General features: G+C 36.7%; 1 protein-coding gene across 14 annotated transcripts in view; it reads right to left on the bottom strand.

Annotated features, from left to right (window-relative positions):
* Nucleotides 1-14,398, bottom strand: part of AKAP11 (A-kinase anchoring protein 11) — a 56,107-nt gene that overhangs the window by 28,304 nt on the left and 13,405 nt on the right. For 6 of the 14 annotated variants that reach the window (XM_087756746.1, XM_087756733.1, XM_087756732.1 and 3 more), the window contains 5 exons: nt 11,242-11,289; nt 9,603-9,737; nt 8,347-8,611; nt 3,221-7,883; nt 700-855 (listed from right to left, as the gene is read on the bottom strand). In XM_087756746.1, the coding sequence (XP_087612872.1) occupies nt 700-855; nt 3,221-7,883; nt 8,347-8,611; nt 9,603-9,737; nt 11,242-11,289 (5,267 nt within the window). Of the gene's footprint in view, nt 1-699; nt 856-3,220; nt 7,884-8,346; nt 8,612-9,602; nt 9,738-11,241; nt 11,290-12,069; nt 12,166-14,398 lie in introns of all 14 variants that reach the window. The other 8 variants (XM_087756743.1, XM_087756742.1, XM_087756745.1 and 5 more) reach the window with 3 other exon arrangements.

Below are 14,398 nucleotides of genomic sequence, written 5' to 3'. Positions count from 1 at the left end.
TTTTCCTGGTAACAGGCAGAGACATTGCAGATTTTTAAAATTCCCATTCTAATCTTTGTTAGTCATCAATCAGCCAGGGGAAGTACAGTGACAAGCTCTGTGGAAGAAGTTACTACCCTGAACAGGTAAGTTCCAATGTTACACACCTGTTTAGCTCATTGTTAGTAGTACATAAATACTCCACCAATATCAGTTAGAACAGCTTATAAATTCAAGTCCCAAAAAAAGACAAAAGTAGCTGCTAAAGCTCCTCATGCAAATTAAACTGATTTCTTTTCAAGAATAGATGAATTTACATAAAACACATTCTCAGTGGTTAAGTTTTAATATTTCAGAGCACAACCTATAAACAGTACTTTCAAGCTGTATTTTATACATGGCAGCTGTTCTTAAAACACCTGCATCTTTTGCTAATATTTAAATTATATATGTACAGTTTTACTTGATGTGACTCCCTGACATTAATGACAATGCATACCCCGCATATTTTACAGAGTGTATAGTATGAACATTCGTGGGCAAAAACATTTTGTAAGAACACACAAACATAACATTAGAGCCATTTTTAATAAAAAAAGTCATTGCATGTTGAAGACAAAATAATCTCTTCTCCCCTCAACCCCCAGGAGAAAACCACTTGATGCCAAGTTATTTGATGTCAAGGTAACTGTTTAATTATACTAACATCTTTATACTTACCTGTCACTGAGGTGAAGAAAACTGCTGCTCTCATCAGGATGTTCATCTTCAAAACTTAGATTGGACCAGCTCCCAGTGCTATCATCACCAATACTAAGACTCATCTGCTGGCTAACAACAGATTCAACAGAGTGAAATCCTTCTCTTCCAACAGAGCTAAACAAAAATTTAAGACAAGAACATCACTGCATTTCATACCAATCTCTATTAGTTCATTTACAGCAATTTAACACCATTTCAAAGACATTAAATTCCAAGGGGGAAAAAAAGGGAATCCATTAATTTGTACACTATTCTCAACACAGGAAATGGAGCAACCAAATGAATTTGAAGTTTCAACAGGTTTAGGTCAGGTCTCGCTATCTGGAATTCTTTCACTAGAAGACAAAGGGAGCAGCAGAAGTAATTCTCTCATTTGGAAGATTATTTGCTATAAAGCATAGAAGGCATTGTAGCCTTACAGACTGTGTATCAAGGTACACTTTTCAAGCAGAAGACTTACCATGTTTGAACTTGTTCACGACAGGACAGTTTGGCTATTGTCCCCTGCCTGCTTTTGGTACAACCAGCTATGTGGTCTGCTATTGTAGGCAAAGTGCTTAAGGACATGCTAGTGTTTTAAATGTCAGGATTCAATTTTTTAAAAATTACTTTCTGTAGATAAAGGTTTGTCTTCCTGCTTCAAGAAAGTGTAGCAATGCCTGACTTGTACAGAATTTTTCCCTCAGGAAATAAATTTAAATTTTTTATCCAAAAAACAATCAAGCATGTATGCTCAATAAAAGGTAGTCTTTAGAAGACACTTCAAAAGATCCAGTTTGATAACTTTAAAGAAGTCTGAACTCCTTATAAAGAAGTTACAATATGAGAACATGCAGTTGTCAACGAAGTTTCAGGGGCAAACTGTGATTATCTATATACAGATGAAGTGGTAGGAAGTTCAGGAAAATGAACATCCTACTACCACCATAGCAAGCAGCCACAGCAACATTCACTATTTGAAAAGCCAACCTTAACCACATCACTGGCAACACCTTGCTCCAGTGAGCACAAATTTGTGCAGACAAACACATAGCTTGAACGGAACCCATCTGGGTAATACAATGGTGATTTTTTCCCCATTTTTATTTACAGTTATACCAGCACTAGCAGCAGTTCTTTTCACCACACAAGGCAGCTTCTCAAGAAACATGTGCATTACATATCATACATTAGATGACAATGTAAGAAACATTTATAAATTTTGTCATAGTAAAACCCCAATATTGCCTCCTTGTCACAGATATAATAATAAACAATATCTCTTTGAACCTTACATTTTTTTTGCTGTCATATTCTAACTAAAATTTTTAAATAATATTTTTAAGAAGTGATTCAGAAACAAAGTGTCATCTTTGATACTGTAGGTATAGAAAAACATCACGACTTATTTTTTGTCCCACACTGAATAAGGACTCAACCCTGTTGTGCAGAGAGCCACGATATATATCTTACAAGCACTTTTATGCTGCTAGTATGTACGTGTTTCCTATCAAACCCTGAAAAATTTAGTTTTGTCCGACTGTGGCCCTTAGCCACTGAACATATAAAAATCAATTTTATTATTCATCATGATGCCCCTCTAAAAATGAGGAAAAGAAACCTGTAGATAGTGTGAGGAATTCCCACACAAAAAAAGTAGGAAAATAAATATTACTGTAAATTGGAAAAAACAACACAGTAAAGATTGCTCTTCGACCTGAAGAAGAGATTTCAAGTCACTCTGATCACTGCACAGTCTGTTTTAAGAAACAGCTGCTGTTTGCCTCAAAGTTACTGTGGCATGTATTTCCTCTTTATAGGTCTACTAAAGGAAACAGTATATTAGCCTTTGCTAAATACACAAGAATTTGAAAGTCAGTTCCTTGTCTATTGTATTACTTTTTTATAAACTAAAGTGTGTTTTATTAAGTTGTTTTTTCTTAAAGGAAAGGTTGTGGGTTTTTTTTTTCCAATAATAAGGACACTATCACAACACAGCCATAATCAAAATAAAGCCTTCCTACTATAAAGCAATGGCTAGTTAGGCCAGTACCAGATGTTGGTCCTACTGACAAAAGCAAAATAAATTACTTTTATTTTTTAGCACAGAAGAGGAAATACAGGTAGGGAGCAAACCTGGATTCTGTCATGGCTCACAGATCAACAAAACCCGTAAGGTGTACTATTCTCTACTGTAGGTAAAAATAACAGCATTTCAAGTAGAAATAATAAGTTTCACTTATTAGTCACCTACTGGAACATACGCATGCTGATACACATAGAAACCTTGGTATCAAGCTCACACAGGTGGAAAAAGTTTTTTTTTTTTCCTAGTTCTGAATCATTTAAATGTTACCAGAGGAATACAAAGAAAACATGCAGAACATAAAGTGTGTATTTATAAAAAAAAAAATAAGAAGTCCTTCTGAGCACATATTTGTATTAACAATCCTTCTTTTTCTGGTACAGAATGCAACAGATAAGAGAAAATTAATATTACCTTATGTTAACTGCCTGACCAATATTAGTCATAGCTGATGTCATTATTTCAGTAGTAAGGCTTTCAGCAAAACTGACTCCATCTTGTCCAATACCACTGTCAGCTGTCAGACTTGTGTAACTCAGCTCTCCTTCTGCTTTCTCTATGGCTGCAGTAGCCCCCTTGTCAGAAAGCACTGTCTTCTGTTCTACATCAACGTGAATTTTAGGAATATCAAGCTGAAACACTCTTGATTTTTGACAGGCGCCACCTAATCCAGAATGAAGAAAATGCCTCACTGGATTGGAGGTTTCTTGCGCGGGTAGATGATGAGACGTACTTTCTGTACAGTACCTGTGTTCCTTCATACTGCAGCGTCTACAGACAGTTCCAGAAAAAGGAGACAGTTTCTCAGTATATGAGAGCCTATCCCCATTTCTTCTGTTTTCAGGCACATGGAGAACAGCCGACTCTAAACTCATTTCTAGAGTATCATCTGCTACTTTCCTAGCATACTGTTCTATAGCATGAATTATGCCTTCACTGTAGCCATTTTCATTTAAACTGCCTGTACTATGATACAGTTTATGATCTGGGGAGAAAGGAAGAAATGCCCTAGAAAACCTTGTTTTAATAAGATCCCCTGTGACTTCATCAAATTCAGTCTTTTTATATAGACAGGAATCTGTTAGAGACTTTGGCAAACATGGTCCCGACATTTTCAATTTCTTCCTGACATCACAAGTGATACTGCGAGCAAGGGAGTCTGAAAAATGTAACAGCTCTGTGCATTCTGTTCTCTGTGTGCCAATATTCCTTTCATACATTTGGTCTTCACAGCGATGAATGCTGCTTTTCACTTGCTGTACTGCATCTTTCTTCACTGCTTTGATCAGCTCCAGCTTACCATTTACCTGTGCATTTTGCCCAGGAAATGTCTTTCTGTTGCATCTCAACTTGTTTTTTCTAGCAGCTTGCTGTAAGCCTGATTTGATAGACCTGTAAGCAAGTCTGCTAGCATACTGATCCATTAACAGTTCAGCATTACCACCTTCTCTTTTCAAAACTCGAATAATATGATCTGCGTATTCGTCAGTCACACTTTCACAGCTTGGGTATTTGGAAGTCAAACCTGTCATGCCCGAACCTTGTGGTAAAGGAAGTACAGATGAATCTCTCTCCCCTGGCCACTGGTCCCGCGCTGGACCACACCATTCTTTTGAACTATAATCTTTATCGCCTTTTCTCAGATAAAGGCAATCCACCTGACAGTTAACCCGCTTCAACCTCAACAGTTTACAATGCCTTGATTTCACTATTTTCTTGGCCTCACTGATGACTTTTCCTGCCATATCCCCTGCATAATTCCATAAAGAATTGCATGTCTCTTCTGGGATATTTATAAATGCAGTATATCCACATCTTTGGTTTTGCATACCTAACTGAACCTGCCTATCAGCTTCTCTGTCATTTGTTTTACCACCTAAATGGGAAGCAGCCATTTCAGTTGCTATTGAAATTATATGGCTAGCTAAGCCATCTGCATATTGAATTGTTTTTTCGGAATGCTCTTCTTTCTCAAGGGGCATTTCAGAATGATCTTCATCTTCACTACTTTCCACTTCTTCAGAAAGTGACCGCATGAGTTTCAGCATAAATTCCTCATTTTCCAAAGAGTCATGTTCAGTTTCAGACAAACCAGTAACGGACGGATTGTACGGTGTAGAAGGTGGTGTTGCGGGTGCAAATTCCTTTGCTAATTCCCCCTTGAGTTTCTTAGATAGTTTTCTTAGGTTTCTTTCAGAACTACCTTGACATGGTACTAAAGGAGTTGGTGGGGGTGTGTCAGGCATTACACAGGTATTTCCATCTTTGAGACTTGATTTATCTTCCATCTGCAAAGCATCTTCACTGCCAAACATCACTGAAGAAAAGCTATTTGCATGCAGAAAACAATCAGCCTGCCTATAAGTCAAAAGTCCTGATGATGGTTTCTGAGTATCATGAGTTTTTGAGGGCTTGTTTAAGTATGTTATTGAGCAGCTTCCTGTGTCAGGAAAGTCCTCTACAACATGCCTAGCAAACGTCACAGTGGAACAAGGAGGCGGTGATTTTGAAGAAAACCTGTGTCCTTTTTGTTCCAGCCAACAATCTTTAGATTCTGAAAAACACTGAACAGAATGAGTTGGAGTAAGAAGAAATTTACATGGATTATTCAAAGGCATCTGTTGTTGTTCCACAATTATAGAAACATTACTTTGTTTCTCAGCCTCTTGCTTCTTTATCACACATTGTTCTTTCCTACTGATATCTGTGTAAGTCTGTGAGGTCACATTACAAGCTAACTTCTCACTAGTGTTGCACAATACAGCTTTACTTTCATCCACAGATTGTTTTACGACATACTTGGCCAAGTGATCTGCAAACACATTCTTGGGTAAATCTTCACCAATACATTGCACATAAGGTTTTTTATCTATTATCTTTCTTGTGAAAAAATCTGTATACTCTTCTACTGCTTTTGTTACTCTAGATGAAGTTATGGCTTCATAAGCTTCATTTACTATCATATCTACCATAGTTCCAGAGAAAGTATTAATGCCTTTTGACCCACTTGTTAATTCTGAATTATTGTTCATTCCAGATCTGTTATTTGTTTGTTTGGTATCGTTTTGGTTATGTAAGAGTGATGGAGTATTTTCAGCACTTTGACTGTGATCTGAAGTTAAGTATATATTTCTGAAAGAAGCAACTTCCTCCTCTCTCTTTCTGCTTGTGAAAAATGGATGAGTAGGGTCTTTGTATATTTTCATACTGTCATCAGAATTCGGAGCAGTGGATACTTTTGCTTTACAGGCATCAGAGGAAACCTGATGTTGACAAAGAGCTCTTCCAGCTAAGGGCACAGGTATTGAACTTACAACCCCAGAGGTGCAAAACAGAGCTTGTTGTACTGTATATTCCTTCTTGGAATCTTGGATTGGCTTCAGTGCTACCTTATCATTAAAATTAGGAAAAACTGTGGAAGTCCGTGTTGACTCTAACATACTTTCTGCGCTCACATATTTAATGTTGTCCATGGAAACACTAATGGCTGCTTGTGTTGTGAAGGTCACATCAACCTGAGATAGTTCAATAAAAGCCTCCTGAATGACAGATTCAGACAAATCTCTGGCATAGGATCTCACCACTTTGTCTTCATAATCAAATGATGAAGGCTGTGCAGCTGTAGGTGTTGATGGATACGAAAACTGGCATACTTCCATGATTCCTTCAAACACAAGTTCTTCAGCAAGGTCTGCCGCAAACCGTGCAACCGTGTTGGTAAATATTTGTTTCTTTACGTGCCGCAGTTCTTTCAAAGCACCAGTTATAGCTTCACTCACCAAAAAGCTTGCTATCCCATTAATGGCACGCTCCTTCAGGGAGATTGCTCTACGTCTTCCGATCTCATAAAAAGCCATTTGAAAGACTGAAGAAGTTAACCTAGCAGCTAAATGACAAAGTGCATTCGTGCATGAAGAAACGCCTTTTTGCAGGTCTTTAAATGCACTGCCAAAACTTTTTTCAACTAATTCAGTTGCAAATTTTTGAATGCTATCTCTAATCATTAATGACTTGTGTTTAGATTTTGCTTGTTTACCTGGCTCCTTACCAGTTTTCATTTTGAGATCTGCACCTTGACCTTTTTTCTCTTTCAAAGCACTCCCTTTGTGTTTCGAATCATTTCCTACACATACTTGTTCTGATGAGGACTCAGAATGAAAAACAGAACCCAATATTTCAAATGAAACACTATCAGCGTATGCTGAATAACTATTATAAACTGCATCATGGTGATTTTGACCTGTCCCATCTCCACCAAGATTAACACGACATAAACATTCAGAAGAACCACAGCTCCCTAGCGGACTGAAAGCCGATGACCTAATAGGGCTGAACAAGACTCCGTTCTCTTCCCCTGATGTTTTAACTGGGCGAGGAGAATCCGGGACATCAAAGACGCTGCTATATGGTGATTCTGGTTTACGAGGAGTTGGTTTCTTTACATTGGCTGGGAGAGTGGGACGATCAAACTTGAATTTCTGAGGATTCATTGTAATGCTTGCAGAAGACAATTGTTCATGTGCAGTCCTCCTTTTCTGGGAGGGATTCCCTAGGATGGGATCCCTAATAACTTTACAAGAGTTTTCCAAGGCTTGTTCCAGCTCATCGAACTGATCAAAACTATCAAAAAATTCACTTACTTCTGAGTCTGAATCCTCTATACCATCTTTCATTACTGGAATTTTTGGCAGCTGAAGTTTTGCCTTCAAGCTTTTTTGATACCCTTCTTCATCTAAGAAGATGATGGGGCTTGGGCTGGAGCAATCTGATTCAGAGGATTCAGCTGGAGAGGAGGAAAACAATGTTTTACGTAAAAAATTAACACCTTGATCAGAAGGATTATATGGCTTATAGAAACTCCTTTGTATCCAAGGATCAGAAATTGAGGTTGTAACTGAATTTTTTACTGAGGACAGTTCCTTAAGTCCCAAAATATCAATCAAAGTAGAAGATCTGGCAGATGACTTTCGACGTGCAGAACCCACAAGGATCTTTGAGTCAACAGCTTCTAAACATTGAGCAGGGATGGTCTGTGAAGCAGCATCTCGATGGTTTCGAGAAGTAAAGCTGCATGCACCTGGGAGGGGGAGAAAAGGAGAAAAAAAAAAAAGGGATTGCTTCAAAACCATGAATTTTCACAGAACTACAGAAAACTGAGGACAGATTTTAATGGCAATTGCTGGGCTTTTTATTGTTGCAAAATGCTAGCTGATCTTTCATGATTAAAGCAATCATTCATTTTTTTTTCAAATCCTATTATATTAATCTAATCACTGACAAATTAATGTATTTTTTAGCACACAAAGTAGAACAAGATTCTATTTGATCTGCATCTGACACAAGACTAGAATCTTTGATTTATGAGTTGATAAACTGTTGTGAAAAGGACAGGAAAAAAAATTCAATTGCATAATACTCCTTTACAAAACATGATTAATGTAAAAAAATAACTATTTATTTACATTTACTTTCTCATGAAATCCCAACAGCCTAAATTTCAAATAACAACTTCTACAAGTCAACAGCATGAAAGAATTTACCAGCACTTTGTATCTTTGAAGGTTCATCTTCATCTAAGTGTTCAAAAGCAGTGACAAAATCATCCTCAATTGAAGAAACTGACTGATTAGTGTCATCATCTTCTCCATGGGATGTCTCTGTTTGATGTTTTTGCGATGAGTTTATTTCCACTGCATATCTTATGCCTGTGGTATACTTGCTCAGCAAGGTAAATATATAATCAACTTTGATCCTTGGGAATGAAGGAGACAGTCTCATCACACAAAATACTTCAGGAAGCTGATTCTTGAAAAAGAGAGCAACAAGAAAACAAACATAACCTTGGAATGATTTCAACTGTCAGGAGTAACAAGGGATTCCTTCAATGCATTTTTATGAACAGTAAACAATTTACAAATATTTTAAAGATAAGAAAATGAATGGAACAGCTTGTGTAGAGTGATAGTTAAAACCTAACTTCTGCATTCTGAATAAATCATTGCAATACACCAAACAAAGGGTTGTGTAATAAAACCCCGATAATATATACTCAAGTATCTATTAATTAAAGATTGCATGTTAAAAATCTGTAGAGGAAGACAGTATTTCAACGCCATGTTTACGCTGAATAGTACTTCAGTTCATAGGATATTTGTTTCTTCAAGGTATTTTTCACCTTATATGCAACATAGTTAAATTTAATATGCATGGTTAGTCTATATGGCTTTAAGAAGTTTGCTTTAACAACATTTATAAGTGGAAATAATATAATTAAAAACATAATAATAATATTGGAAATAAAATAATGGAAAGTATATAATTAACAACATTTATAATTGTAATTAGTCATTTTTAAATAAGAAAAGAGCCCACTGAGTTTTATGAACACCTGACATTCTCATAAGTTTTGGCACCTCTGTTTCAAGAAGAAAAGTCTGCTGAGGATGAAAGCTATATCTGAGCAGAGAAGAGATAGGTAGCTTGACAAGTTTCATCTTCTTTCCAAATTGGTACTAAAAGGGATTATAGTCCAGCAGAAGCATGGGATCAGCACCATAATTAAATATTTGTTAAATATTTTCTGTTAATAACACAGCACTTGAGAGCTCCAAGTTTATTTTTAGATTTTCTAACATTCATTTTAAAGAAACCATAGAAATATAACAACATTAATACTACTGTGGCTAAGACGGCCCAAAAACACAAGCAAGACAAGGTGTGCTATGCCTGAATTCTTTATGAGGCCAAATAAAATGCTTCTGTAATTAAGACATGCAAGAAGATACGAAGTGTTTACCTGATGTTTCATGACATAAGGTTTTGCCAAGGTTTTCTTTACATCTTTTAGAAATATAACCTCATTTTCTTTTAGTTTGCACAACTGGAGCGATTTCACAACATCTGGGAGCTCTGTAGAAACAGCTGCCAACTCCTGATTTAAATATACAAACACATTGAGAATACAAAGTGATAAAAATAACATGTAAATGATAATGGTTTTGATCTCATATCCCCTCCTAAAAAGTAACAGCTGCTAAATTTGGTAAAGCTTCTCTTTTTTCCCCTATTTCTTGTCCCATCCCCTACTCATTCTCTCAAACTGTGGTGTAAAGCTCTTGTAAACAAGCTTTAATTCAGTCCACACTCATCTCCAGCTCACTGTTATACCAAAAGAAGAAATTCCACTGTTTCTCAGGGGGCAGAAGAGGCTTGAAAGTCACAAAGGAGAACCTTGTAAGCACTGAAAAGCAGCTGCACATCCTACAAGGTACGCAACTACAAAGAGAAGGCTGAACTCAGCTAACAATGGTTCTCAATGGATCTCTACATGCTCTTAGCGTGCTTTATTGGAATGGTGTTTTAGCCCACTATTACAAAAACAGGGACAAGGCACTTCTTTAAGCACGGTCTTGGATAACTTTTAGAATTACCTAATATAGAAAAGGCCTATGAAAGAATTATGATTTTTTTTTTTAAGCAATCTAAACACTACTGATCCTTATGGTACAAAGCAAGGCTCCATAAACCTATTCAGCCCAATTTTCTCAAAATTTCATCTAACTAGACAATCAGATAGTTCTCACCCATACTTGAAAGAATGTCTAGCACTATTATAATTTGATTAATTAGCAACATTGATACAACTTTGAACACAAATGGATTGAGAGTTTCTGGTTTTTAAACATCAGAAAACTATTACAGCAATCTCTGTCTACCAAGATCTAGGCAGAGTACAAGTGTGGAGTTGCACTGTAAAACATGTATGTTATGGGTTATACTGATGTGTAAATTGCACAGGAAGATTAAATCCTTAACTTCTTAAAATGGCATGGCACAATCCCCCTAGTTTGCTACACTTCCCCTTTTAAAACAATGTTTCCTTATCTAACTCTCCAGAATAATATCTTAAGGCATAACCATAATACTGACTCCTGGTCCCCCACCAGCAATTCACAGCTAGCAGTCAATTCAGTAAAGTTTTAGCTTTGCAGATGATAACTGCATGATATTAATAAGCACAACTCTGTTAAGGAGAAGGTTACAAACCAAAATACTGATACACACAGGTTTTTAACAAAAAAAAAAAACAAAAAACAAAAGAAAACACCCCATTCCCCCCTCCTGAAACTCCCCCCCCCCCCAAAAAAAAAATCCACTCCCCTCCCAATTTAAGTAAGCTATTCCACACTATTCCAATACAAAGACTGGCCCAGGTAATATTTTAAATACATATAAAACACTGATGATCATATCAAAATAATTACTTTTCAACCTTTCAATTATATTTAAAACTTAGATTTTTAAATGCTTAAGGTAAATAATGTTTCATTTCTCGAACACCAAAATTACTCTATCTAAAAAATTATGTACTACTTAGAAGAAATCACTAGTGCTGAAGAACATTATTTTCCAATATAGATAGATATATACTGTACCTGCAAATGAGCAGTGCCCATCTCTTCAGCAAAACCTATAAATGTAATCTGTAAAATAAATACATAAACATATTGAAGTACAGAAAATTTTTCGTTTTCTGCAGGTACTTAAGAGTTAAAAATTCAGCAAGCTTTACCATAAAGCTTCATTCTACTGCTGTGAAAACCGTACCTTAGGGTAGCATAGCTTGCTCAAACAGTAGCACATAGTCTTACACAAAGAACAGTACTGCTATGCTATTTGACTTATGAAAGGTCAGATCAAACTAAAGAGCATATAAAACATTTAATACCCACTACACAGAAATTTTTCTAGTGGCCTATTGGCTGGTGTACGTTGAGCAACACACATATGTCTCACTACATCTGTTAAAATAAATATGATTTTGCAAAGATAAGTGCTCATCTGTCTTTGCTTCAAGCTGGACACACATAAAACAGTTCCAGTCTGAAATCTGTCCATGCTAACTAACTGTGATGCATTTGGATATACTGAAGTGAGCATAACGTCAACACATTATACAATCTACCATGTAAATCGATTAGCCTAAGGCCAAACCAAAACAGATTATTTAAGCCACATGTTTGCATGCAATATGCAAGCAGATAAACCCCTGAAGTAAAAGAACAGAAATATTCAACCTCAAATAAAAAAGGTCTTGTCAGGCTCAAGAACCTGGAATATGTCAGAAATGTCAGCATTACCTCAGGTTTTTGTGCTTATGGACAGGGGAGATATTTTATCACATATTCTCCCTCGCTTCTGTTTACAGGTGTCTTGTATCATTCAACACAAACAGACCAAAGAGAGTCAGTATTTTGTCTTACCTTCATTCTTCAGTGTCAGATGATGATCTATTTTACATCCACCACTGAAACTTTGTTTCAAACATCAGATTTTGTCAGTTCTCATTTAGTATTTTCCTAATGACAAATCAATAGTGTATCTGCATGCTCCAAAAAAATCTCAAAGCATTTATTTTCAAAACAAGGTTGTAAGAAAATAAATTTTGCTTCCATTTTGTAGATATGGAATAAAGCACAAAAATTAAATACTTCCACTGATGTTTCGACTTAAGTTTGATATGACTTGGATTCAATTATTTCAGAGCACTACGCAACAGACAATTTTATGCATTGAAGTCACAGCTCACACTAAATTTATAGCAGCTACTCCGTTACTGTAAGGTAATCGGTTCTCAAGTTTAAAAACAGTAAAGAACATCAATATGTTTATAATCACTTATTATTAACTGGTTCAGCTACTTGCTTGTGCATACATAGAATCTATGAATGGAACAAATCTAGAAAACAAAATGGCTGAAAAACAATTCTGTTTTGAACTATATTTGAGTTTTGAATGTGTTTTTTCAATGTGTGACCAAAAAAAAAAACCCGCAAACTTTCTTTTAAAATGAAATCATACTAATATTAAAAATGCTGACTGGTTTATTTCAGGGGGTCTCATGCTGGGAAGCTACTGTGCCCCCAGAAAAGATCTTCCTGTCTACATCCACTTATCTTTATTTCAATTATGACAAAATTATAAATGAAACAATGCTTTTCAGTAGCATTCCAAATAGCTCCCGACAAATTACAGGTCTCCAACACCATATTCATTGTGTTAACTACGAAACAACCCTGTTTGAGCAATGTACCCTTCAACACCTACATCTTTTCTTCAACTCCTAAATCTTTTATCTGCACAGTATCTGCAAGACACCTTTCAACTCCTACATCCTTTTATCTGTATAGTATCTACAATATGAACTGAATTCCTCCACAGAAGGGGCAAAATAGCAAACAATTTAAAGGACTTGGAAAAAAAGTTCTCTGAAGAACATTTTGGGAGGCTTTAGGGTTTGTTGCTGTTGGGGTTTTTTCGGTAGGTTGGTTTTTTTTAGTGGGCGTTTTTTCTTTTGTCTTCTTACGTGCCCTTTCCTCTTCCGCGAGATAATGATTCCAACCCTTTCCTTCTCCCATGGGATAACTCATTGTGCAAGACAGGCAGTATGCAGGAGTCATAGCTTCATACAAATGAAGGCCAACGAGTCCACATGTACACTGATGGGCCAGCAGATCGCTGTCAAAGAGACCACACCACTACTGAGTCTGCCTATTTTTGCCTCAGTGACAACACTAATTTGGATTTCTTTATTGTGCCCAAACTCCATTTTTCACAGAAAAATAATCACCTTTTAAGATCTCGAACATGTCTGAAATTAGTACACCAGGTCAAAAGCTGTTGAGGAGTAGGCCAGGGAAATAGAAAGGCCAACAGTTGGTAACAGAAGCCTTTTCTTTAAACTAAAAATAGTATGAGACGCTGTACCTGAAGGTTATCATAACCCATGGGTACAGAGGAAATGAATTTAAATGGTACAGGAAACCTAAATTCTGGTTTTTGTAAGTCTGAGTAATTATCTTCGCAGTCCTAATAATGTTCTTTTAACATTACTCTGCATATAGGTGTCTTTCCCTATATTTTTATAAGAAAAAAATACCTGTTCTGTGGCAGGATATTGACCCTCTTACGTTTCAACCAGAGGGCTCTTAATTGCTTGAGCTAATAAGGCAACTAAATATAGTCAGCAATCTTTCTCCATAGGGACATAATTACAGGCATGTAAAACACATTGCCAGCTATTTGCCAGGTATTTGCTACAAGAAAAAAAAAGGGAGGTGGAAGGCGATGTTTGAGGGGTGTCGCAGATTCAAGAGCATGGTCTGTCTGAACAGACACAGTCAAGCTTTTGCCCGCTCCTCCACTGCTTAACTCTTCTTCCTTACCTCTAATCTGTCACAGCTCTTCATCTTTCACAAATTCAGCCTCTGGCCTGCTCCCCAAATGTTTCATACAGTCACAGCCTCACCATCCTCGCCAGTCCCAAAAACCCTGGTGTTATCCAGGCAATCCTAACTCATTTCTGCTGGTCACACAATCTGCCTCTTCCCTTCCAACTGCTACTCCTTATCCAATGATCAGTCTTCTCCAACCACTTCCTGAGTCTTTTTTGCTTCATTTCCCCTATCTCAGCTCCTCTGCCTGGCCAGTTCAGGTCACCCTCTCCTTCTTTAAGCTCCTTGTCAGGCCTGTCAACTACCACTTAGTAGTCTTCTCAAACATTTAATATGAGATACATGGTACACATTGCTT

The sequence above is a fragment of the Nipponia nippon genome, unplaced genomic scaffold (assembly GCF_047370975.1).
Source record: "Nipponia nippon isolate SJK-2023a ecotype South Korea unplaced genomic scaffold, ASM4737097v1 scaffold_2, whole genome shotgun sequence".
Taxonomy (NCBI): Eukaryota; Metazoa; Chordata; class Aves; order Pelecaniformes; family Threskiornithidae; genus Nipponia; species Nipponia nippon.
This window is presented reverse-complemented; position numbering and strand designations above follow the sequence as displayed.